At 42.0% G+C, this 25,190-nt stretch overlaps 4 protein-coding genes across 7 annotated transcripts; 3 read left to right on the top strand and 1 right to left on the bottom strand.

Annotated features, from left to right (window-relative positions):
- Positions 1-1,454: 1,454 nt before the first annotated feature.
- On the top strand, positions 1,455-4,537 carry LOC118106263 (TLC domain-containing protein 3A). The gene is made up of 5 exons (XM_035154668.1): positions 1,455-1,717; positions 2,061-2,144; positions 2,288-2,507; positions 2,607-2,702; positions 3,648-4,537. Exons 1-5 carry the CDS (start codon positions 1,596-1,598, stop codon positions 3,942-3,944), a joined length of 819 nt encoding a protein of 272 aa, XP_035010559.1. The 5' UTR covers positions 1,455-1,595; the 3' UTR covers positions 3,945-4,537.
- Positions 4,538-5,001: 464 nt separating this feature from the next.
- On the bottom strand, positions 5,002-11,301 carry gemin4 (gem (nuclear organelle) associated protein 4). The gene is made up of 6 exons (XM_035154667.1): positions 11,054-11,301; positions 8,466-10,511; positions 7,759-7,915; positions 6,950-7,220; positions 5,755-6,468; positions 5,002-5,411 (listed from the first exon to the last, which is right to left on the bottom strand). Exons 1-6 carry the CDS (start codon positions 11,061-11,063, stop codon positions 5,187-5,189), a joined length of 3,423 nt encoding a protein of 1,140 aa, XP_035010558.1. The 5' UTR covers positions 11,064-11,301; the 3' UTR covers positions 5,002-5,186.
- A 349-nt stretch (positions 11,302-11,650) lies between these two features.
- LOC118106593 (tapasin-related protein-like) lies at positions 11,651-16,265 on the top strand. 3 transcript variants are annotated; one of them, XM_035155272.2, is made up of 8 exons: positions 11,651-11,784; positions 12,300-12,476; positions 12,564-12,839; positions 12,928-13,257; positions 14,240-14,587; positions 14,707-14,858; positions 15,120-15,139; positions 15,272-16,265. In XM_035155272.2, exons 1-8 carry the CDS (start codon positions 11,733-11,735, stop codon positions 15,327-15,329), a joined length of 1,413 nt encoding a protein of 470 aa, XP_035011163.2. In that variant the 5' UTR covers positions 11,651-11,732; the 3' UTR covers positions 15,330-16,265. The 3 variants fall into 3 exon arrangements, with proteins under 3 accessions (XP_035011163.2, XP_035011166.2, XP_035011165.2); XM_035155275.2 differs by having other exon boundaries at positions 14,707-14,796; positions 15,123-15,139; positions 15,272-15,429; XM_035155274.2 differs by having other exon boundaries at positions 14,707-14,796; positions 15,272-15,429.
- A 3,402-nt stretch (positions 16,266-19,667) lies between these two features.
- On the top strand, positions 19,668-23,976 carry dhrs13b.2 (dehydrogenase/reductase (SDR family) member 13b.2). Of its 2 annotated transcripts, none has more exons than XM_035155268.2 (8): positions 19,668-19,820; positions 20,326-20,502; positions 20,590-20,865; positions 20,954-21,283; positions 22,254-22,601; positions 22,721-22,810; positions 23,137-23,153; positions 23,256-23,976. In XM_035155268.2, exons 1-8 carry the CDS (start codon positions 19,769-19,771, stop codon positions 23,268-23,270), a joined length of 1,305 nt encoding a protein of 434 aa, XP_035011159.1. In that variant the 5' UTR covers positions 19,668-19,768; the 3' UTR covers positions 23,271-23,976. The 2 variants fall into 2 exon arrangements, with proteins under 2 accessions (XP_035011159.1, XP_035011158.1); XM_035155267.2 differs by having other exon boundaries at positions 23,134-23,153.
- Positions 23,977-25,190: the final 1,214 nt, after the last annotated feature.

The raw sequence follows: 25,190 nt of genomic DNA, 5'->3' as shown, positions 1-25,190 counted from the left end.
TTTAGGGTGGTTTGTGTCTATTCACAAACTGTAACCTTGACCCTTGTTTAAACCAACTTCCAAAACATCCATCCATCCATCCATCCATTATTTATAACACTTATTCTTTGACGGTCATGGGGGAGCTGGAGCCAATCAGCTGATATCGGACAAGAGGCGAGGTACACCCTGGACACAAATCAACGAAACATTCATAAGCATACTAACTTAAAGGGGTTGTAAAAGACAAGAGTCTGCAGCCTTGCTCGTTTCAAGAGGAGATAGGCAGGAAAGCGATGCATGATGTTCATGATGAGAGGCCAAGACAAAGGGAGTAGATATCCTTAGGATGGCTTTAAAACCAGAGGTAAGGAAGAAACTTGATAAGACATTTCTAATGTTGCCCTCAATCAACAAAGAACAACAGGATGAAAATATATTTAAGTTGTGTATAATGCAGAGCCAGTTGGTTTTCAGCCTGCTCTTGTCCTCCTCGTGCTGGGAAGGAGAACATCAGGAAGGAGCTCAGCAGGCAACATGATCCTGGACAGAGAAGAGTTTCAGACTGACATGAAGACCATCGGTTGCTCTGCAGGCCAGACGTTGCTGGGTGGAATCTGTTTGATTTGGGAGAGATCAGTCAAAGCACTTCTCTGATGTTCCATTCAAGGAGATGTGCAGATGTACTTCAGTGTTATGAGAAGCACTATGTTGTTCAGCTATGCAGAGAGTAGAGGAACACATCGAGGGGAAGCCTCTTCAGTGGCTGCTGGACAGATGTGGCCACCAGCATCATATGAATTGTGGTTAGGTTAACGTTGGGGTTAGGCATTCATTGGTCCTGGTTAAGGTTAAGGTTTGGGTTAGACTGTCCACAATGAATGGAAGTCAATGTAAAGTCCCAATAAGGATAGCTGCATAAACACCCGTTACTAACAACAACCCGCTCACACACTGATTAAGAAGAAGAACAAATGTGAAACTTGACCAAGAGATGTAAAATCAATTAAATAATCCAGTATGTCTAGTTTCCTATACATTTGGATTATTTCAGTACTATTATTTCATTAATAGTATTTCAGTATTGTTATTTCAGTAGTAGTATATCTGTAGTACTATGTCAGCGGTATTTCTTCAGTAGTAATAATTCAGTAGAATTCTATTCGTGGTATTATTTCAGTAGTAATATTTCAGTAGTATTATTTTGGTGGTATTATTTCAGTAGCATTATTTTAGTTGTATTATTTCAGTCGTAAAATATTAGAAGTAATATTTCAGTAATATTATTTCAGTGATATTATTTCAGTAGTATTATTTCAGTAGTATTATTTCAGTAGTAATATTTTTGCAGTATTATTTTTAGTGCATGCAGCTGACACTAGCTGTTTATTTAAAAGGACCAATCATTATAATTGGTCCAGGGCTCTTTTCATCAGACCAATAGCAGCTCAGTAAAGTAGAATACGGAAGTAGCTCAGTGCTCCTGCTCACCTCACACAACCCAGCAAATATAACCAACGAATATAACCAGCTAGCAAGCAGCGAATATAACCAGCTAGCAACTAGCTCGCACTGCTGCTGCTGCTGTGTGGCTGAGGTCGAGTGTGACTGAAGTGATGCTTAAAGCTGTCATATGTGGAGCTGTGGTGTTTCCAGGGCTTTTCTTCACCTTCAGGAAAATCCTCAAATCAGCTCGGACACACTGGAGCGATGGCGACGTGGTGTTGGTCAGCGAGAGGTCAGCAATTCACCAAACTCCCTTAAGATACTGTGCATTTTAATATCGTCTCCTTTTCTCTACAGTTCTACATACACGGTGAAAGTCTGCAGCTATTATGAGTTATTATACCGAGATGGTTAATTCGGCTCTTTAAAATAGGCCAGTGACTCGTTTCAGCTAAGACATCTGTTTAAGAAAGTCTCGGCTGGTAAACATCCATGTGCAGCTATTCAAAAAGATGGATTTCTACTCCGTTGTTCGGTCATGTGTAAATAATATGTCAGCCGGAGACACCGAGTACGACCTGTGAGTGGATTAATAACTCCTGTAGTGTGTGACGTCTCTGCAAACTGTCCCTCAGACTGGTCTCTGCCATCCATGCAGCTGTGTCCACTGCAGCTGGAGTAATAGTTGTGACGTCCTGCAAAGATGTCATAACCGACAGGTACACACACACACACACAGAGAGAGAGAGAGATCTGTGACCAGATCTCCCTCAATCATTTTAACTGCTGTCTTAAATCAAATCATATAGACTGAACTGTTGCACTGTTTGCATATGAACTCTGTTATATGACTCACATACAGTCACTGGCTGGTCAATGGGTTTGCTGTGTTCGGAGCTCCCTACATGGCCCACGACATCTACGCCATGTACCTGAGCTACTTTCACACTCGGAGGGGCAAAGATCCCGGCCGTGCACCCAGTGGCCACTCTCTGCAGACAGTCAGGGATTTCCTCCTCAAGGACTGGATGATGGTCCTCCACCACCTGACACTGCTCCTTGTTTTCCTGCCCATTGTTCTGGTAATAACAGCTGGGGGAATGACTGTCACACACACACACACACACACACACATACACACATACACACAGAGCCTGTGCTGAAGTGTGTATGTGTTGCAGTTCTTCAGAAGAGGACTGGGGGATTTCTTCATCGGCTGCCTATTCATCACAGAGCTCAGCACTCCCTTCGTCTCTTTAGGAAAGATCCTCATCCAGGTGAAACACATCATCACTGTGTGTGACTCTTATATTTAGATTTCTCCATCAGGACCATCAGTGTTGTGTCTGTTTTCCTAAATGACTCGTACAGTGTTGCCACCAGCTGAAATAACATGTTTTAGTTATTTATTTAGCACTTTATTGTTGCTGGGCTCCACAGTTTAGTCTTTTTTTTTATACTGGTTACTCTCTTTCTACTCCATAGTACGTAACCACAGACTTGAGTCACAAAAAAAATCTGATAATTTTTTGTGGACGTCATGAAAAAATAGTCGCTGATATATGTATAAAAAAAAAACTTGGCACTGATTCCTAAGATGTCGTTATCAAACTCTAACGTCAGAGAAATGCAAGTGAGGCTTGATGTATAGAATAACCATAAACTTTATTATAAGTAACTATAAAATGAAAAGAAAACACAAAGACAACCAAATCTAAAAAACTTTAAAATAATATAGATAATTTTTTAACATATACCATAAACATAAATGCAGTCTTTTCTGCATTATTTAATCAGTAATATAAAAGTTTTCATGTTGGTGTATATTGGCAAATAAACGCTGACACTGTTATTTCTGTGAAAGGCTCACACAGACCAACTGATAAATCAAACAGGCTTCACATCAGACCCAAGAAATGTGAAAAATATTGGAAAATAAATAACTTTATTTAGTGTTGGATCCACTATGTAAATTATAAATCTGTACTTGGCAGATTCACAGCCCAAAGTTATTAAGAAAGAGTTTTGAGGGTTTGAAGAGAACAACCAGAGATTTGTTCAGCTTTGTCTGAGCGAGCACTATTTCACTCTCACATCTTTATGGTCAGGAGCAGTTTCATTTTGGTAAAGTACAGCAGAACTAGTAGATGATGTTCTTTTCTCTTCCAGTATTTTTGTCTTGTCTCATCTGTTTCTCGTCTCACGTGTCCCTTGACGTCCAGCTGGGCCTTGATAACACCATGCTGCACAAAATCAACGGCGTCATCGTCCTCCTGAGCTTCTTCACGTGTCGGATTTTGATCTTCCCCTTCATGTACTGGATGTACGGCCAGAAGTTTGGGATTCCGCTGCACAGAGCGCCCTTCCATCTGCCTCTGCATTGCAACGTGGGCAACCTGGTGATCCTGGCTCCACAGATCTACTGGTTCACCCTGCTGCTGAAGAAAGCTAAGAGACTCTACCTGAGACAGAAGAGAGGGACAGGAGACGGACACAAAGACAGGCCGAAGACAGACTGAAGAATCCACCTGCTTCTAATAATAACCTGCTCAAACTTTGCTGTCAAATATATGTGGACCTTGAAGTAGAAAAATTCTTAGAGAATCAAGTCATAAATTATATTTTGAGAGAATAAAATCATATTCTGATAGTTATTCAACTAGAAAAGCTGTAATTGTAAAATCACTTCAGTAATACAGGGTCTGGTTTACTGACTTTTTGTGAGACTGAAATACCATTTGTTTCGGTTTTACATCAAGTTATTACAATTTTTTTTTATACTTAACATTTCCATCCATTTTTGGGAAATACTGATATTTTCTCAAAATGTATCTAAGCTATTTGCTAAGTGTTGGTGCACAACATCATGATGCAGCTTTTATCTGTGAATTAACAATGTTTGAATCGGAGGTTTGGTTTGGTCTCAGACGTGTCAGTTATTATATGTGACAAAGAATGTTTTAACATTGTACTATTCTAAAAAGGATATTTTTGTATAAATTAAGTGCTGACTTATTCATGAAGGTAAACTTAAATTTCCAACTAAAATAGATTCTGTTTCCAATGATTATGTAAAACTGAATAAATGCCATAAAGATAAATCTACCTGCCAGATTGAGAGTGAGAAACATTTTTTTTTCTTTTTGGAAAAGCAAAGACCAAAGATTTCATTTTTAATGGCCTCAGGACAAACCTTGCTTGTCAGAAAACTATAAAGCAGCTTAGTTGTTTTCTCATTTGTTGGTTTGATCCTAATTGTTAAGTAGTGTTAAGTTAAACAGGCGTTAGTCTCCAATCTATAAAACCCCTCAAAAGGAACATTTAAACAAAGCGATTAATTGGACTGTGCCCTCAAGACAACTGGTTAGAAAACAAAATTGAAAAGAAAAAAATAAGATTTTAACATTAAGGACAGCATCACTTCCCAACATAGAGCGTTAGGGCTCAAAAATAGTAGAGAAAAAGGAGTCTGTTTAATATAATAATTAATGTGTAATAGAACTTTACCCCCTAGTTCAAATTAGAGAACACGAGAGCGGGAATCTTCAAACTAGAAAAGAATAAAGACATTTGCTGTGACATGTAGTTTTTTTATTCACTCAGATTCCCAACACATAACTTTGCAATAACTCCATTAACTGAATACAGTGAGCAACACTGACAACTGAAACTATATCTTTGTTTTGTCTTGAACTCTCCAGACGTGAGTTTGAACATCTAAACCCTGACTCCCCAGTGGAAAACATGTGAAAACAAAAAAATCAACGTGCGTCTGCCGAGACGAGCTGAGCGATCTTCTGCTGCAGCACCACCTTCATCTCCTCGCTCTCCAGGTTGTCTGTGATGGTGGTGAAGAAGTGACGGGTGTTGTCGCTCTCCAGCGGGCTGCTGCTTTCCGGAAACGCGGTCATGACGGCTTCATAGTGGCTGAGGATCTCCAAACTGGACAAGAACAGCGGCTCACTCCGGCCTCCTGGCATCATCACCTAGAGGAGTAATTAAAATTATACTGGGAGGAACATTTTGCCATCAAAATATCATCTACTGGTGCCTTACATCTAAAATATTAGGATTTTGGCTTTTAATAACCAAGATCATTAAACACATTCTTAGAAAACCAAACTAGTTGTGTGCAAAGAACTTAAACTTTTTAATTTACGCGGTTTTTGTTCTCTGTAGAAGTTGTTACATAAGCCCAGTTAACCTAGATCTGTAGCTCAGCCTCACTGGGACTGCTTTTACCTACAGTTTAATATATGAATTAAAACACACATCTTCTCATAGACCTTCAGATATACTGTCCAGCTGTGGCCGTGGTGTTAATGTTACCTGGATGTGCTGAACATGACAGAAGAGCTGGCTGAGAACAAACAGGACTTCCTGGCTGAGAGTCGTCTCCACCTCCTCTTCCTCGTTTGACGCTTTCAGGCCTTCTGCTTCAGTCAGAGAGTCTATGGTCGGTTTGGTAACTTTGACTGAAGTGAAGGAAGGATTTGAGTCTTTGGATGCTGGTGTTTTAGGAGGTGTTGAAGCAGAGGCCGTCCAGGCACCAGATGACGGAAGAGGCAGCTTGGCTCTGAGCGAGTTCATCATCTCTCTCACAGCATGGGCGTACAACCTGCCAACATGCGCCCAGCCGTCCGCTGACAGCCAGTCTGAGCAGCTGGAGCCACAGAGCAGCTGAAGGACACGAAGCAGGAGGACTGACAGGCGGAGATCACATGAAAACTTCCTAAGATCCATTAGGGGCAGATAGTCCACGTACTCGAGCGAGAAGGGAACGTGGAGGCGACCGGAGGTGATCAGCTCCCTCAGGGTCCCCAGCAGCCTGGACCACTGGGAGACGGAGCACCAGGGCAGAGTCTGGGTCAGGGCCACCAGAAGGCCTTTGCTGAACATGCCGACATGGTCAGTCCGGCGCTGGTCCAGAGAGAGACAGGACAACATGGTGGACCGAAGGGAGTCCGATATGGAGCAGCACTCCATCCAGGCCAAAAGGCCGCTGCCCTGGCCGTACTGAGGCAGGTCCAAACCGGACCACTCCTGGAGAGAGGGAAAGAAAAATGATAAGTTCAAACTAAAGAAAGACATTTTAAGAAAGATTTAAAGTTACATTGAAAAACAAATGATGCAGCTTCTTTATGTTGAACAGCAACAAACTTCTAATCTTTCTGTTTTCAGCTGCACAAACTCGCAGCACAAACAAATGTAGTTTTGAATAACAGGAACATGTTCTTGCAAAAGGCCCAACGTGTGTTGTCCTCAGAAAATGGAGCAACATATTGGGACATGACGTGGCTCTAATATATAAATGATTATCACACTTCATTGAGATTGAATGATCACCATTGACTTCCTCTGAGCAGTGTATTGAGAGGATATGGTTTGTGAAGGTTTGTGCATAGAAGATCGATCGTACACAATGTCTTCACTTTCATCTGAAACCTTGGATGAATAATGTCTTTGAACAGCTTGTAAACAAAGAAAGAAACTCAGGGTGAAGTCAAATCCAAGAGGTTGTTACCTGCTCTGGTAAATCACACACAGTCAGCAGAGACAAGGGAACTTCATTTTTGAAGTGTTCTCCCCACACGGGCTTCAGGTGGAACCTGACTGCCCAGTCCAGTTCCTCCATCTTGTTGTAGAGCCAGAAAAGAGCTCTGGACCAGCTGCTGGGGGCCGCTGCCACCTCTGCACCAACCACCTGCGCCAGTGTGGCCAGCACCGACTCCAGCAGCTCCTTGGTGTCCATGGACCAGTGGCAGACAGTGCCCTCCAGTGGCTGTTCCCAAAACCTAGTAGAGATTTAAGCTGCTTTCAGACATGCACTGAACTCTGGATAATCTTCTGACATTCTCTACAGGGGTTGCATGCGAGAACAGAGTTTCTTTGGCCAGTCCCCTGGTGAGAACTCAGGATAATGACCGAGTGAGCCGATGTGAGAATACAACAGGAGGATTCACATTGAGTGAGTGTGTTGATGACGTTTCAAATACATAATGGACACAAAAATTAAAACATAAGAGAAATTTAAAAAGTCTGGATGAAAAAGTAGTGTCACACACATAGAAGATGCAGAGGAAGATGTCAAGAGAGCACAGATCTCCGCAGCAGAATCTATACTTTACATCCTGCCTCCGCCTGCTGCACCACCCCTCACCTGTACCCTCTGGAGAACTCTGTGTTGTGAACTGAGTGGAGACAAAGTCTGGACCCCATTGAGACAGGTCACAGTTATCACTTAACTTAATGGGACTCACTGAAAAGGCTAAACAGTTATGGAAAAATGTAATAACAGCAGGTATCTGAATTAAAGGCAACAAGATGACTAACCTGAGAGCCTGGTTGTGCAGCTGGGCGAGGATGTACAGCAGAGGAAAAGGAGAACAGTCCAACAGCCAGTGGGGAGAAGAGGCTGGATGCTGGACATCTACACCCAGAGCAGTGTGGAGGAGCTGCAGACTCAGTTCTGTGTCAAACAAACTGCGACCTGGAGGGAAAACATTGGAGCAGAGAGGCTCATACTTATTTTCTATACTTAAACACACAATGTATTCTATATTTTTACGTTAACAATTGATCAAATCACTACATGTAATGTCAAAGGTATTGCTTGTAGGCAAAAACTCAGATGATTGTAAGCTGACTCTACAGAAACGTCTCAGCATCTTTCATCATATTGTTCTGGTTTTACAGGGAGAACATGCAAACTCCACACAGACCCAAGCCAAACCTGAATTAGAACCTGGAACCTCCAAAACAACTTAGCAGAATTCATTTGCTGATGAAGGCTGTGAGATGTGGTTGAAAGCTCCATAATAAAACTCCATAATAAATCGCTGACATCCTATTCATTCATTCATTCATTCATTCATTCATTCATTCATAAGGCTAATTTCAGCATCTTGTTGTTTTAGCAGTCTGGTGTCATTCATAGTTGCATTTTCAACAAGGAAGATTCCTAAACAAACATTTCAGTCTGCAACAGATAAAGTTTCACTTGATGAAGTTTAAAATCATGAATACCACAGGACACTCACCCGCTGTGGAAAGGTTCGGCAGGACAAAGATATTCACGACCTCCTGAGGTGGCAGAAAGCATTGCCTCCTTTCTTCTCCCTCAACCGCTATGACCGGCATCATCAGCAGACCCAGGAACTTGAGGAGCTGCTCTTTTTCACAGGCCAGCAATGATTTGGTCTTGATTGTCTCCTGCAGACACTTGCAGAGTAGACGGCCACCACTCACATCATCCTTTACTTCATCACAATTTCCCTTTGCCTGTTTTTCTTCTTTTTCATCGCATTCAGCTTCATTTTCTCTTCCCTTCTCTCCTCTGAGTCCAGGCAGCTGCTGGAGGATCTTAGCCATGAGAGAGAAAGCCCCCTTGTTGAAGACAGCTGAATGACAACAAGACTTCAGAGCGGCCTCTGGATTCTGAAACGCCACTCGTGCTATCAAAGCGGCCGCTGTATTCAGATGGCCCAGCGACACTGTGGCTGACGCTCCGCCCCCTCCTTGGATGATGCAGTTGAAAGCCATGTTGAGCTCCTGCTTAAACCCATCAGTCACAGCAGAGGGAACAGAATGCCCCAAAAACCCTCTGGTGGACAATCTCAACATGGCGGCTAACGATTTGTTTTTGTCTTCTAACGAAAGAGCAGAGAAAATGTCTGCAGTGACTTTCATCAGCTTCTTGCACTGTTTGACATTAGGAGCCTCACTGTGGAGTGTAGCCATGAGGGTGGAGGCCAGGCTGAGCAGTGTATCGTGCTGCTGGAAGGCTGCTTGGTTCTTTTCCAGGAAGTCCAGCAACTGCTCATCAGGGAAGGCCCAGCTTTTCTCACTTGCACACAACACAGCAAAGCTCTGATAGTCCTCCAGACGGTGACTGATGATGTTCATGGTGACCTTTGCTTCCATCTCGGGGGTTGTCTCTATGGTGGGGAAAACCAGGGACTCCAGCAAACCTCTGAGTAGATTCATCTCTGGCTTTTGTACATCACTTTCAGTCATCGTTTCAGGCAAACCAGCTTCCTCTGGAGCTGTGAGGACTCTCTGGACACTCTGTTCCAGTCTAAATGTAGAGTAACTAAAATTTGTACTGTCATCTACTGCCAGGAGTTTGCTGTTAAGCCAAAACTGTGTGAGGTCTGTTATAATCTTCAAGGCTTCTCCAAGCGTCATCCTGCTGGGTTTAAACTGAGACGGTGTGTGAGAGGCACGCAAGTCGCTCTGAGCCTCCTGAATTAGTTCAGGACTCAGTTTCCCATCATTCTTTTCTCTGATGCTGACAGCTTTAGACAACATGTGCATCTTCTCTTTAGTTGGAAGCTTGACCTCTTGGTCTATTAGCAAGGCAGTGAAAAGAGAATCAAGGGAAATGGAGAGGGCTTGGAGACAGAGATCTGATGAGGATATGTGATCTTTCATGTCTGTAAGTGCATGAAGGAGAATGTGCAGGACATCATTGGCTGGTGATGTGTCGAGCTTAAACCTCTTGGCAGCTTGAGGGGACAGACTGGAGGACAAAGAGGACAGACGCGCAAACTGCTTGGCAAACATGGCCTCTATGCTGTCCTCTCCTCCTACTTTCTGTTCATTTCTGCCCTTCCACAGTTCCCACCACACCTCCAGAAAAAGTTGCACATCATCCTCTCTGGTAGGGCTGCTTTTCACATGATGCACCAGCCTTTCAAGCTCAACACAGATCTGAGATTGGGGAAGACATAGGAGGAAATTGGCGAAAACATCTGCAGCCGCCAATGACCTCACCAGCTCCAGCAGGACAACATGGTTGAGCTCAGGGAGGCCATTCAGGAGAGGGAAGAAAGGGTTCTCTTTCCATGATGTCTCTACGTCCTCTTCGGCCTCTCCGCACAACAGCTTCAACCACACAACACAAACTATCTTCTTTTTCCAGCAGCAAGCTGTTGTGTTGAGTTCATCCTGTCCACAGATTTCTCTGACTGCCTCCACCACTGGATGTCCCACCCTGCTCCAGTCAGCTTTCTGAAGGGAGGACAGGGCTGAGGGCAGACAAAGCTTATTAGCCAGGAGGAACGCCCCCTGAAGAACGGCCGAGTCTGAAAGCATAAAAGAGACGACTCAACACCCAATAAAGAATTATTGCTTAATGAGAAGCCAATCACTCAATTAGGAAAGTTTATAAGAGGTGGACAAAATAACTAGTGAAGCAACTGCTGATTACTGTCTCAATCATTATGTCACAATTTTTCAGACAACATTAAAACAATCAAATTTTATTTGCATAGCCTGTATTCAAATCACAATTTGCCTCGTAGAGTATAACAATTGGTACAATTATTTAAGCATTAGACCAATTCACAAACTAGCATCTGCTTCCTTAACTTGTGTTTGATTTATGTTTTCCTGTCAATGCCATTATCGTCTGTCATCAAAACAAAAACTGAAGCCAGAGAGTCAGAGAAAAGTTTTAAACTATTTTGTCAAACTTCAGCAATTAATTGTGTTGAGAATCAAGCCGAATTTATGACAGTTTCACCCAAACTTCAGTCTTAAATTGATACATTAATCTTTTTACAAGTGTAACCATGTTTCCCATACAGGAGAAGATGTTTAAGGGGATGACAGAGAAGTCCGTTACCTTTGTCCATCACTGATGTTGAAGCTAAGCAGCTGAATGTAGCTACAGGAAGTCGTCAGCTTGTTTCCAGTTCTAACACACGAGCTGTGGTCAGACTGAAGAGTGTGTTTAGTCAATTAAACCTGCACCGCTGCACAGCAAATACAACAAACTGAGACGATTCACTGCGGCATGTCAAAACTTCGCATAAAGCGCTTCCGCTGTTCCGCATCAACGTGTCAAAAAAACAAGAGGGTCCCACGGCTGATTCACACCGCCACCTCGGGACAAATCGAGTATTGAAGGTTGAAAACGAAACGCAAACGTTCGCTTCGTGTTGATCGATCGATGAATTAAGTTATGATAAGGAATTGTGTGCTTCGTGTTGATTTCATGTGTTCATACATTATGTTTTACTGAACATGTGACGTTCCGAATGTCTAGTTCAGCAACATCTGTAGTTCAGCAACATCTGTAGTTCAGCAACATCTGTAGCGCACAGACCAGACATAGAGTATCGGTCAAATGTTGGTTTCATACAGTGTGTTCACATTATAAAATATAATATTTCTATAAATTCCGGTCTCTGATATTATAACCGACCACGTGACAGCAGCTGCAGCTTGTGTTTCAGACGAAGTGAAAGTGAAAGTGTGTCTTCACAGATCTGCAGCTACAACAAGGGGATCTGTACCGGTGGATGATCATGGATTTACTCTTACACATACTTTGTTACTTGTCTCTATGTTCAGGTAAGTTACTGACTCAAGCTTTGTTTCAGTCTGTGGTGTGTGTGTGTGTGTGTGTGTGTATTATGCTACACTACACATTCTACTGTAATATACTGTAATACGATAATGATGTATACCTGTACTGTCTATACTGTACTGTATTGTACTACAACACATTATATTACACTATACTTTTCTGTACAACATTGTGCTGTAATATACTACAGTATACTACACCCTGCTTTACATTCCATACTACTTTATAAAACTATTCTATAGTGTACAACGGTGTGCTGTACTAGTAAACTACACTATCCTGTCTAAAGCATACCACACTATAAGCCACTATTATATTATAGTATACTACACTTTTCTTTGTATACCATACTACACTGTGTTTTAATTTACTATTAGATACAACTTTATACTGTAATATAATTAATGCAGTATACCACACTGTACTTGTACAATATTATAAAGCAGTAAAATAAAGAAATTGTAAGCTGCACTGCACTGAATTGTTTTGTGTCTCTCAGGAGTTCTGTGCCTGCATCAGATGACATGGCTGCCCTGTCATTTCACTGATGAAAAGGTGTTTCTGAATGAAGAAGGTCACACTGAGACTCAGCCTATACACAGAGAGGTCATGCTGCAGTTTGGCCGAAAAGGAGATGATCCAGTCAACCCACATGCCGTCACTTTCCTGGTCACAGGTAAGAGCTGTAGCCTTCTACTCAACATCAACAACACTGAGCGCTGTTCTGTTCTCTTGTGTTCTACTGTATTCTGTTCTGTTGTAGGATCTAAGTTGGACCTGCGGGATTATGTGGAGGGGGTGGAGGCAGAGCATTTGGACTGTGAGCTGCGTAGGTACAGTACAGAGGGAATCGATGTCCGCTGGCCTGCCCAGGAAGCCAAGGAGTACAACCGTTGGTTCAGCTGCACCCTCAAACACAGCAAGGGCCTGTTCACCGTCACTAGCTTCCTCAGACACCCATCTGACCAAACCCCCCCTGGACAGCAGGACTACCGCAACTGGCCTGTCATTGAGGACAGGGAGATGCTCACAACAATGGGTAACACTCACTGTCTTTAATAATTAAACATATCACAGTTTGACTAAATCATGTCTCTGTCTCATTTGCCTCTGTTTTGTTTTCATAGTTGCCCTGGTCATGAAAACACAATCTCCATCAGTCAAAGCTGCCCTGAGCTCCCAACAAAAGCTTCACTGCCAGTTTGCTCTGGACCACAGGGGAGCAAATGTCACTGTGGAGTGGAACTGGCAACATCGTGGCGAAAGAATCATACTCTTCAGCCATTCCCGCCGCGTGGGGCATAACCAGGGGACTGGGGTTGAGTTGAAGAGCCTCGCTAGGGGGGATGCTACCTATAACCTCCCCTTCACCAAGATGAGCAGTGAAGGGAGGTACATTTGTTCAGTGTCAGTGAATCCACTGTTCACCAGTCTGGATATAAATCTGTATGTCGAAGGTAAGACAGTCACACAAAGGTTATGGATCAGGGCATGATGTATAAAATGCTAACTGTGGTTGACATATAAAAAGGCTTTTGAATGTATAGTTTTAAGTGTGAGCTTATTAGACCGTACCAGGCCTGACTGTAAAAGCTTGGTCCTCTTTAGTCTTGAAGCCTGAGTGGCTGAGGACTTCACACACGTCAGTAAATGTTCAAAATATGGAACAACTTTCAGTATAATGTGTGAAGGCATCACAGGCGACGTGTTCTCTTTTGATAGATGTCTAGAGAGCATTAAAAGAGTGGAAGTGTTACAAAAATAAACCTTCAATAATAGACAATTTAGATTTTTTATGATCCAGCTAATGTGAATCTCAGAAATAAAAGGTTTTGAATGCTTAAAAGAATGAGTGAACAGTGAAGGTAATAGAGCGGAACAGCATTCATTTTCTCCTTTGACGAATCAGAAGTTCAGATTTAGGAATACAACTGAGAACCTGATGCAGTCGGTATTGAGAATAAATACTTCTGCATAAAAAATCATTGATCCATAAAAAAATGAATTCCTTCAGCCTGCGAGATTTCCCTCACAACTTTGTCTTGTACATTAAGGGCTGCAACTGGCCTTCTTTTTATTATCACTGAATATATGTGAATAAGATTGACTGATTCATCTTTAAGTCTATTAAAGTCAGAAGACAGTGTAGCATGCCCGTCGTAACTCATATGTTTTTTCAGGCCAACTGTTCAAAACAAACGTTTTATTCAGTTTACAAATATAAAAATAGAAACTAAAAAACATCCGTTTCTAATATTTAAGAAGCTGAAACTAGCATGGTTGGCATTCTTGTTTGAGAAATTCTCAATTATATCACTTTTAAAACTAAAAAGAGGATAATTAATGTTGTACACAAAATCGGCTCTTGACAATCTCATAAGGAGTTAAAGTCATGAGACCTCTCGCTGAAAATTCACTTATACTTCATTGTCTCGTCAGAGCCTCCCCGTGTCACTGTCAACGTCGGACCCGTCTTCCATCTGCAGGAGGGCGAGGAGCAGAGGGTTTTTTGTGATGCAGAGAATTACTACCCTCTGGATGTGGACATAGTTTGGTACGAGCAGGACCCGGCAGCGGCAGGCCAGAGGGTTGGCGCTCCTCTGCCCACTGTACTCCAGAACATTTTGCTGTCAAGCCACAAACACAACCAAGACAAGACCTTCTCTGTGTCGGCGTACTTCTACCTCCAGGGTTCACGCAGCAACTCTGGGAGACAGTTTACATGCAGCGTCTCCCACCAGTCCTTGCGGATGCCCATCAAAAAGAGCTTCATCCTGCATGTTGAAGGTAAGGGGAGAGAACCCACCCAGCAGCGATTGAGCTGTAGTGCCATGAATTATCACACAGTGGCAGCAGAGGGACTCAGTTGAGGCCTGACGTCTTTCTGTTGTGTTTTCTCCTCTCAGAGCCAAGCAGCTGGTTGTCTGACCGCAACGTTGGTGTCTTTATGTTCGCACTGCTGCTCTTCCTGGGTGTAATGCTGCTGCTGTACTCAGGTGGATGTGGAGGTCCTCACATAAACAGGCTGATAAAAGGATGTGTGCACACGATGATCCAGGTCATAATGAGGAATATGGAAAATTAATTTAAAATCCACTCATCAGGGGGAAAAGTAACAGAGGTACTTAGTTATTCAGTGGCATCACCTCATGCGCACTGCAGGTAAATAAACAGTCAAGGATAAAGCACAGAGAATCAAAGTCTTCTGCGTTTGAGGGACAGTCACATGACAACAGATGAGAACTACTGTTGTAGCAAACACTGAGACATGTGAAGTGTTCATTTCTAAAGGAATAATTATCACCTATTCTCTCCACAGCAGGAAGAAAATCAGTACAGGTAAGATAATGTGAAAACAAACATAACCATCACCATCAATAAAAAATAGGTGTGTAATCACTGTATGTCTCCCTGCGTGTGTGTGTGTGTGTGTGTGTCTGTGTGTGTGTGTGTGTGTCTGTGTCTGAGTAGAAAAAACCATACTGAGAACCTTACTGGCCTGAACACGCATCACAAGCAGAACCAGTGAAGATGGAGCGGCTGTCACTCCTCCTTCATTCATTTTTATTTGTGAATGTCCTAGGCTTTGTGTGAGAGTGAGGACATTTTGGCCGGTCCTCACTTCTTCAAAGGCTTGTTTGAGGGTTAAGACTTGGTTTTAGGGTTAGGGTTAGAATTAGGTTTAGGGTAAGGGGCTAGGGAATGCATTATGTAAATTAATGTCCTCACTAAGATAGAAGTACAAACGTGTGTGTGTGTTTGATGAGGTGAGTTTTGGTTTCTGTGAAACTCAAAGTTGCTTTGATTTTCATGCTAAAATTATGATGTAGATTTTAATCCTTGTGGGCGGCCGGAGCAGTCCACTACACTGGTGACGATGTACAGTATAAGCAGTAGTTCCATGGAGCTGTGTTTTTACAAGTGGGTTTTGTTTGTATCATGTACGTGCACGATGATGCACATGCACACATGCAAGCACATAGGCTATATGGCACATGTTCCTGCTGTGGTTTTTCAATACTCCAATACAAGCAGTTAATAAAATCACTTCCAGCCAACAAACATGGACGTAAGCAACACTCAGTTTCAAATGTTTTTCAAAAATCGGCTTTGTGAATGTTATATAAGGACGTCAATACACTCAACATGTTGCTTTGATCTCAGGGATACATACATGGTGAAATAATGAATGAAACTAGAACATTATTACACAGAGTAAATTAAATGATATTATTTACCTGGAGTGAACCTCAAATGTCAGAGAGCATGCTAATTTATTGTTGAATATTGACATTGACATGATCTTCAACCTAGAAATATATTACACATGGCAGACATTGTAAAAATGATGGTAGATTTATATTGAAATTGTACAAATTACTAATGAATTGAAAAACTGTATTATCATGTGGTTTGTGCTTTATTTTGGCAACATGTGTTAGAATAAAGTGTTCTTGGAGTAAGACGCCTGTTTGAAATGTCTTTTCCTCTTGCTTACATTTCTCCCCCGAGCTCGGCCCATTACAATTTGCTAAGTGAAAATTTGGACTCAAGTAAAAATCCTTCAATTAACTCCCACTCACAAACTTAATAAAGGCACAAATAAGCTGTCTTTTGACATGAGAATTCTGCAGCTGATGCTCAGAAACAGAGGAAAGTGCACCCCTCTGAGATCTGACCTGAAATAACTGTATGTTTCTGATGCAGTATAAATATCTCAGGGTATTTTAAACCTCACGATGCAGATGCCAAACACTTAAGTTCTTCTTCTGCTGTCCTCAGGGGTAAACACAACATAAGTATGGCTATTGCTGCCATTGATTTCACTCTTCTGTAAATCTTTACTTGCAACTTGTCACTTCAGATGTATCAACTGCAGGATTCTTATTTTTCTTTTCATCCATTTGTTTCATTCTTCCGCTACTAGATATTTAAGATTTGACAAATTAAAGCTCTAGAAAATAAAATCATATGCCGTGGCAGAATATCATCATTGATGAAGTCCACATTTTTGTCTGGCTTTCCTCTGTGAGAAGTTGACAACTGCTTTTAAACACTCTCATACTGAACTAGTTTCACTGGGAATCCCTTGATACATTTATCTTATTTAAATTTGAGCTGCAGAGCAATTTTGGGTGTGATCCTTGGAGCTTTGATAAATATAAGCTCTAAAACTAAAACCAAAATGGAGCAAATGTTTTGTCTAATTCTCTACTTGTCACTGTCTCCATATCCACACACACACTCACACACATAAAATAAAAGCCTCTTGTAAAACTGCCAGCTGAACTTTGGAAGTCATTGGCTGTCGTGCTGCATACTCTTTGTGGCCCTCTCATTAGAAACACACACTTACCCCATGCAAACTACACTGACCTTCACTTCTTGTATATGTCAGCCATCAGCTTTGACGCGGCCTGATGAAGAGGAACTCAAACCTGTTCACAGCGAGCGGAGCTGGTCAGTGAGGTCAGAGTCCATTTACAGGGATAAACAGAGTTCTGCTCAGACTGATTCCAGATGTGTGATCGTGTGTGTGCTACCAAAAACCCTGTGGCCTGAGGGGTAACTGTGTATGTGTGTGTGTGTGTGTGTGTGTGTGCGTGCATGCGTGTGTGTGTCTGTGTGTGTGGCCCAGATTTGATCACAAATGTTCAGAGAAGACAAACAGAGTAGGGCAGCACTAAACTTGTCTCTAAGGTGCAGAGGGCAAGAAATAGAGTGAGTTAGAGAGCCAGAGAGAGAGTGGGGTGTAAAAAACTGAAAACTAATTGAATTAACAGACAAAACATTCGACATATTCTGAAGAATTGCTGTGACCAAGAAGTAAAGAAAGATTTAAAAAAAGGCAGCAATACAAATTCACAGACACTGACACAAGCTAACTAACACCATCAACGGAGCTGGTTTCCTGAAAACATACAATTAGCAATGTTGAATATTGGTGGTAGAATGACCATGAATAACTAAAAAAGGTGGTTTGATGATAGATGAAGTACAATGTAAAGGCCAAAGGGCTGGATGATAGTAAAGAAGAAGATGAAGAAAGCCTTTTGACTTAGTGTATTGTACAAAAATACAACAAAACTAGAATGTCACTCGAGGGAAAAAACCTCCACCAAGAGTCCTCCTTTGAAGCCACATTTAAATTCACTAGATCCAGATTTCCATTTGGATCTGCACCAAATTGCACACACTCATAAATATCAGTCCCCTAAATATGTCTGAACCCTGAAATATCCCGTGAGAAATCTGTAAGAACGTCCAAAAAAGCCCTAGCTGATAAAAAATTCCTGGATCCACCCCCTGATTTGGATCCACACCAAAATGTAATAAGATCTTCCCTGACCCATACTGCATGCCTTTACCAAGTTTAGTCATAATCCGTCCAGTAGTATTTGCGTAATCCTTCAAACTAAGTAACAAAGAAGTAAACAGATAAGGGTAAAACCATAACTCCCTTAGTGGAGGTAGTTAAGAGCACCACTTGGTCTTATCCCTTTTAACTTCTGAAAAAGTGAGGACATTTAGGTTAAGGTAAGGGTTAAGGTTCGGGTTAGACATTTATTTGTGATGGAGTGAGGGAGTATTAAGTTGTCTCCATGACTCCCATTGCCCCCTCTGTCAACTGGGCAGTCGAAATGAAAAGCCAAAGGCAACACACTAGCCGTCACACGACAGTCAGTAGCTCTGCGTCCCCCATATCACCTACATATCCAATCATATCTCCGACTCTTACGCTCAGTCTCTCAGGTTGGATCCAGAGTGAGTTGTCCAAGTTTGTGGTTTCAGTTGATCAGATTTTAGTCCAATCTATGGCTTCCTGTATTAGAAGTGCAGTTAAAGGTTCAACTTTTAGGCGAGAGATATCCGACTTGAAGTTTAATCTTGTAGAGGATGAGATCAAGATTAACCTTCTGACCTCAAGGTGCTAGATCGAGACGGTTAGGTTAAGGCTTCTAGGTGAAGTGGTTTAGGACGATTGATTTAGGGCAGGATTAGGCATTTAGTCGTGATGGTTAAGGAGAGGGTAAGGGTCTAGGGAATGCACTATGCCAATGAGTGTCCTCACTAACATAGAAGTTCAAAAAATGATGTGTGTGCACATGTGTGTATCTGTGTAGCTCTCAAGAGCCTGTGAACAAACCGCAGGCCACACACTTAACTGCTGCACACATAATGAAAGTCCATGTCGAGCAAGTGGAACATTCACTGTCTTGTGTGTGTGTGTGTGTGTGTGTGTGTGTGTGTGTGTGTGTGTATCAGTCATTCTGTGGCTTCGACTCTCCTCTCTTCACCCTCATCTCTCTTTTCCTTGTTCTCTTAACCATAGAAACGTCTTTTTCATTCTTTCCTTACGGTTCATTCCCCCCTTCTCTCTTCCGCTCAGAGTTAGACTGAAGAGTGTGTTTAGTCAATTAAACCTGCACCGCTGCACAGCAAATACAACAAACTGAGACGATTCACTGCGGCATGTCAAAACTTCGCATAAAGCGCTTCCGCTGTTCCGCATCAACGTGTCAAAAAAACAAGAGGGTCCCACGGCTGATTCACACCGCCACCTCGGGACAAATCGAGTATTGAAGGTTGAAAACGAAACGCAAACGTTCGCTTCGTGTTGATCGATCGATGAATTAAGTTATGATAAGGAATTGTGTGCTTCGTGTTGATTTCATGTGTTCATACATTATGTTTTACTGAACATGTGACGTTCCGAATGTCTAGTTCAGCAACATCTGTAGTTCAGCAACATCTGTAGTTAAGCAACATCTGTAGCGCACAGACCAGACATAGAGTATCGGTCAAATGTTGGTTTCATACAGTGTGTTCACATTATAAAATATATTCCGGTCTCTGATATTATAACCGACCACGTGACAGCAGCTGCAGCTTGTGTTTCAGACGAAGTGAAAGTGAAAGTGTGTCTTCACAGATCTGCAGCTACAACAAGGGGATCTGTACCGGTGGATGATCATGGATTTACTCTTACACATACTTTGTTACTTGTCTCTATGTTCAGGTAAGTTACTGACTCAAGCTTTGTTTCAGTCTGTGGTGTGTGTTTGTGTGTTATACTACACTACACACTCTACTGTAATATACTGTAATACGATAATGAGGTATCCCTGTACTTTCTATACTGTACTGTATTGTACTACAACACATTATATTACACTATACTTTTCTGTACAACGTTGTACTGTAATATACTACAGTATACTACACCCTGCTTTACATTCCATCCTACTTTATAATACTATTATATAGTGTACAACGGTGTGCTGTACTAGTAAACTACACTATCCTGTCTAAAGCATACCACACTATAAGCCACTACTATATTATAGTATACTACACTTTTCTTTGTATACCATACTACACTGTGTTTTAATTTACTGTTAGATACAACTTTATACTGTAATATAATTAATGCAGTATACCACACTGTACTTGTACGATATTATAAAGCAGTAAAATAAAGAAATTGTAAGCTGCACTGCACTGAATTATTTTGTGTCTCTCAGGAGTTCTGTGCCTGCATCAGATGACATGGCTGCCCTGTCATTTCACTGATGAAAAGGTGTTTCTGAATGAAGAAGGTCACACTGAGACTCGGCCTATACACAAAGAGGTCATGCTGCAGTTTGGCCGAAAAGGAGATGATCCAGTCAACCCACATGCCGTCACTTTCCTGGTCACAGGTAAGAGCTGTAGCCTTCTACTCAACATCAACAACACTGAGCGCTGTTCTGTTCTCTTGTGTTCTACTGTATTCTGTTCTGTTGTAGGATCTAAGTTGGACCTGCGGGATTATGTGGAGGGGGTGGAGGCAGAGCATTTGGACTGTGAGCTGCGTAGGTACAGTACAGAGGGAATCGATGTCCGCTGGCCTGCCCAGGAAGCCAAGGAGTACAACCGTTGGTTCAGCTGCACCCTCAAACACAGCAAGGGCCTGTTCACCGTCACTAGCTTCCTCAGACACCCATCTGACCAACCCCCCCCTGGACAGCAGGACTACCGCAACTGGCCTGTCATTGAGGACAGGGAGATGCTCACAACAATGGGTAACACTCACTGTCTTTAATAATTAAACATATCACAGTTTGACTAAATCATGTCTCTGTCTCATTTGCCTCTGTTTTGTTTTCATAGTTGCCCTGGTCATGAAAACACAATCTCCATCAGTCAAAGCTGCCCTGAGCTCCCAACAAAAGCTTCACTGCCAGTTTGCTCTGGACCACAGGGGAGCAAATGTCACTGTGGAGTGGAACTGGCAACATCGTGGCGAAAGAATCATACTCTTCAGCCATTCCCACCGCTTGGGGCATAACCAGGGGACTGGGGTTGAGTTGAAGAGCCTCGCTAGGGGGGATGCTACCTATAACCTCCCCTTCACCAAGATGAGCAGTGAAGGGAGGTACATTTGTTCAGTGTCAGTGAATCCACTGTTCACCAGTCTGGATATAAATCTGTATGTCGAAGGTAAGACAGTCACACAAAGGTTATGGATCAGGGCATGATGTATAAAATGCTAACTGTGGTTGACATATAAAAAGGCTTTTGAATGTATAGTTTTAAGTGTGAGCTTATTAGACCGTACCAGGCCTGACTGTAAAAGCTTGGTCCTCTTTAGTCTTGAAGCCTGAGTGGCTGAGGACTTCACACACGTCAGTAAATGTTCAAAATATGGAACAACTTTCAGTATAATGTGTGAAGGCATCACAGGCGACGTGTTCTCTTTTGATAGATGTCTAGAGAGCATTAAAAGAGTGGAAGTGTTACGAAAATAAACCTTCAATAATAGACAAGTTTGATTTTTTATGATCCAGCTAATGTGAATCTCAGAAATAAAAGGTTTTGAATGCTTAAAAGTGAGTGAACAGTGAAGGTAATAGAGCGGAACAGCATTCATTTTCTCCTTTGACGAATCAGAAGTTCAGATTTAGGAATACAACTGAGAACCTGATGCAGCCGGGATTGAGAATAAATTCTTCTGCATAAAAAACCATTGATCCAGAAAAAAATGAATTCCTTCAGCCTGCGAGATTCCCCTCACAACTTTGTCTTGTACATTAAGGGCTGCAACTGGCCTTCTTTTTATTATCACTGAATATATGTGAATAAGATTGACTGATTCATCTTTAAGTCTATTAAAGTCAGAAGACAGTGTATCATGCCCGTCGTAACTCATATGTTTTTTCAGGCCAACTGTTCAAAACAAACGTTTTATTCAGTTTACAAATATAAAAATAGAAACTAAAAAACATCCGTTTCTAATATTTAAGAAGCTGAAACTAGCATGGTTGGCATTCTTGTTTGAGAACTTCTCAATTATATCACTTTTAAAACTAAAAAGAGGATAATTAATGTTGTACACAAAATCGGCTCTTGACAATCTCAGAGTCATGAGACCTCTCGCTGAAAATTCACTCATACTTCATTGTCTCGTCAGAGCCTCCCCGTGTCACTGTCAACGTCGGACCCGTCCTCCATCTGCAGGAGGGCGAGGAGCCGAGGGTTTCCTGTGATGCAGAGAATTACTACCCTCTGGATGTGGAGATAGTTTGGTACGAGCAGGACCCGGCAGCGGCAGGCCAGAGGGTTGGCGCTCCTCTGCCCACTGTACTCCAGAACATTTTGCTGTCAAGCCACAAACACAACCAAGACAAGACCTTCTCTGTGTCGGCGTTCTTCTACCTCCAGGGTTCACGCAGGAACTCTGGGAGACAGTTTACATGCAGCGTCTCCCACCAGTCCTTGCGGATGCCCATCAAAAAGAGTTTCATCCTGCATGTTGAAGGTAAGGGGAGAGAACCCACCCAGCAGCGATTGAGCTGTAGTGCCATGAATTATCACACAGTGGCAGCAGAGGGACTCAGTTGAGGCCTGACGTCTTTCTGTTGTGTTTTCTCCTCTCAGAGCCAAGCAGCTGGTTGTCTGACCGCAACGTTGGTGTCTTTATAGTCACACTGCTGCTCTTCCTGGGTGTAATGCTGCTGCTGTACTCAGGTGGGTGTGGAGGTCCTCACATAAACAGGCTGATAAAAGGATGTGCGCACACGATGATCCAGGTCATAATGAGGAATATGGAAAATTAATTTAAATTCCACTAATCAGGGGGAAAAGTAACAGAGGTACTTAGTTATTCAGTGGCATCACCTCATGCGCACTGCAGGTAAATAAACAGTCAAGGATAAAGCACAGAGAATCAAAGTCTTCTGCTTTTGAGGGATAGTCACATGACAACAGATGAGAACTACTGTTGTAGCAAACACTGAGACATGTGAAGTGTTCATTTCTAAAGGAATAATTATCACCTATTCTCTCCACAGCAGGAAGAAAATCAGTACAGGTAAGATAATGTGAAAACAAACATAACCATCACCATCAATAAAAAATAGGTTTGTAATCACTGTATGTCTCCCTGCGTGTGTGTGTGTGTGTGTCTGAGCAGAAAAAACCATACTGAGAACCTCACTGGCCTGAACACGCATCACAAGCAGAACCAGTGAAGATGGAGCGGCTGTCACTCCTCCTTCATTCATTTTTATTTGTGAATGTCCTAGGCTTTGTGTGAGAGTGAGGACATGTTGGCTGGTCCTCACTTCTTCAAAGGCTTGTTTGAGGGTTAAGACTTGGTTTTAGGGTTAGGGTTAGAATTAGGTTTAGGGTAAGGGGCTAGGGAATGCATTATGTAAATGAATGTCCTCACTAAGATAGAAGTACAAACGTGTGTGTGTGTGTTTGATGAGGTGAGTTTTGGTTTCTGTGAAATTCAAAGTTGCTTTGATTTTCATGCTAAAATTATGATTTAGATTTTAATCCTTGTGGGCGGCCGGAGCAGTCCACTACACTGGTGACGATGTACAGTATAAGCAGTAGTTCCATGGAGCTGTGTTTTTACAAGTGGGTTTTGTTTGTATCATGTACGTGCATGATGATGCACATGCATCAAATGTCAGAGAACATGCTAATTTATTGTTGAATATTGACATTGACATCATTGACATGATCTTCAACCTAGAAATATATTACACATGGCAGACATTGTAAAAGTGATGGTAGATTTATATTGAAATTGTACAAATTACTAATGAATTGAAAAACTGTATTATCATGTGGTTTGTGCTTTATTTTGGCAACATGTGTTAGAATAAAGTGTTCTTGGAGTAAGACGCCTGTTTGAAATGTCTTTTCCTCTTGCTTACATTTCTCCCCCGAGCTCGGCCCATCACAATTTGCTAAGTGAAAATTTGGACTCAAGTAAAAATCCTTCAATTAACTCCCACTCACAAACTTAATAAAGGCACAAATAAGCTGTCTTTTGACATGAGAATTCTGCAGCTGATGCTCACTCTTTCACTCACACGATTTCACTCTTCTGTAAATCTTTACTTGCAACTTGTCACTTCAGATGTATCAACTGCAGGATTCTTATTTTTCTTTTCATCCATTTGTTTCATTCTTCCAGTACTAGATATTTAAGATTTGACAAATTAAAACTCTAGAAAATAAAATCATATGCCGTGGCAGAATATCATCATTGATGAAGTCCACATTTTTGTCTGGCTTTCCTCTGTGAGAAGTTGACAACTGCTTTTAAACACTCTCATACTGAACTAGTTTCACTGGGAATCCCTTGATACATTTATCTTATTCAAATTTGAGCTGCAGAGCAATTTTGGGTGTGATCCTTGGAGCTTTGATAAATATAAGCTCTAAAACTAAAACCAAAATGGAGCAAATGTTTTGTCTAATTCTCTACTTGTCACTGTCTCCATATCCACACACACACACACACTCACACACATAAAATAAAAGCCTCTTGTAAAACTGCCAGCTGAACTTTGGCAGCCATTGGCTGTCGTGCTGCATACTCTTTGTGGCCCTCTCATTAGAAACACACACTTACCCCATGCAAACTACACTGACCTTCACTTCTTGTATATGTCAGCCATCAGCTTTGAAGCGGCCTGATGAAGAGGAACTCAAACCTGTTCACAGCGAGCGGAGCTGGTCAGTGAGGTCTGAGTCCATTTACAGGGATAAACAGAGTTCTGCTCAGACTGATTCCAGATGTGTGATCGTGTGTGTGCTACCAAAAACCCTGTGGCCTGAGGGGTAACTGTGTATGTGTGTGTGTGTGTGTGTGTGTGTGTGTGTGTGTGTGTGTGTGTGTGTGTGTGTGTGTGTGTGTGTGTGTGTGTGTGTGTCTGTGTGTGTGGCCCAGATTTGATCACAAATGTTCAGAGAAGACAAACAGAGTAGGGCAGCACTAAACTTGTCTCTAAGGTGCAGAGGGCAAGAAATAGAGTGAGTTAGAGAGCCAGAGAGAGAGTGGGGTGTAAAAAACTGAAAACTAATTGAATTAACAGACAAAACATTCGAC

This window comes from Hippoglossus stenolepis, chromosome 4 (genome assembly GCF_022539355.2).
Source record: "Hippoglossus stenolepis isolate QCI-W04-F060 chromosome 4, HSTE1.2, whole genome shotgun sequence".
In the NCBI taxonomy this organism is placed as follows: Eukaryota; Metazoa; Chordata; class Actinopteri; order Pleuronectiformes; family Pleuronectidae; genus Hippoglossus; species Hippoglossus stenolepis.
The sequence above is the reverse complement of the archived record's forward strand: the minus strand, read 5'-3'. Positions and strand labels throughout refer to the sequence as shown.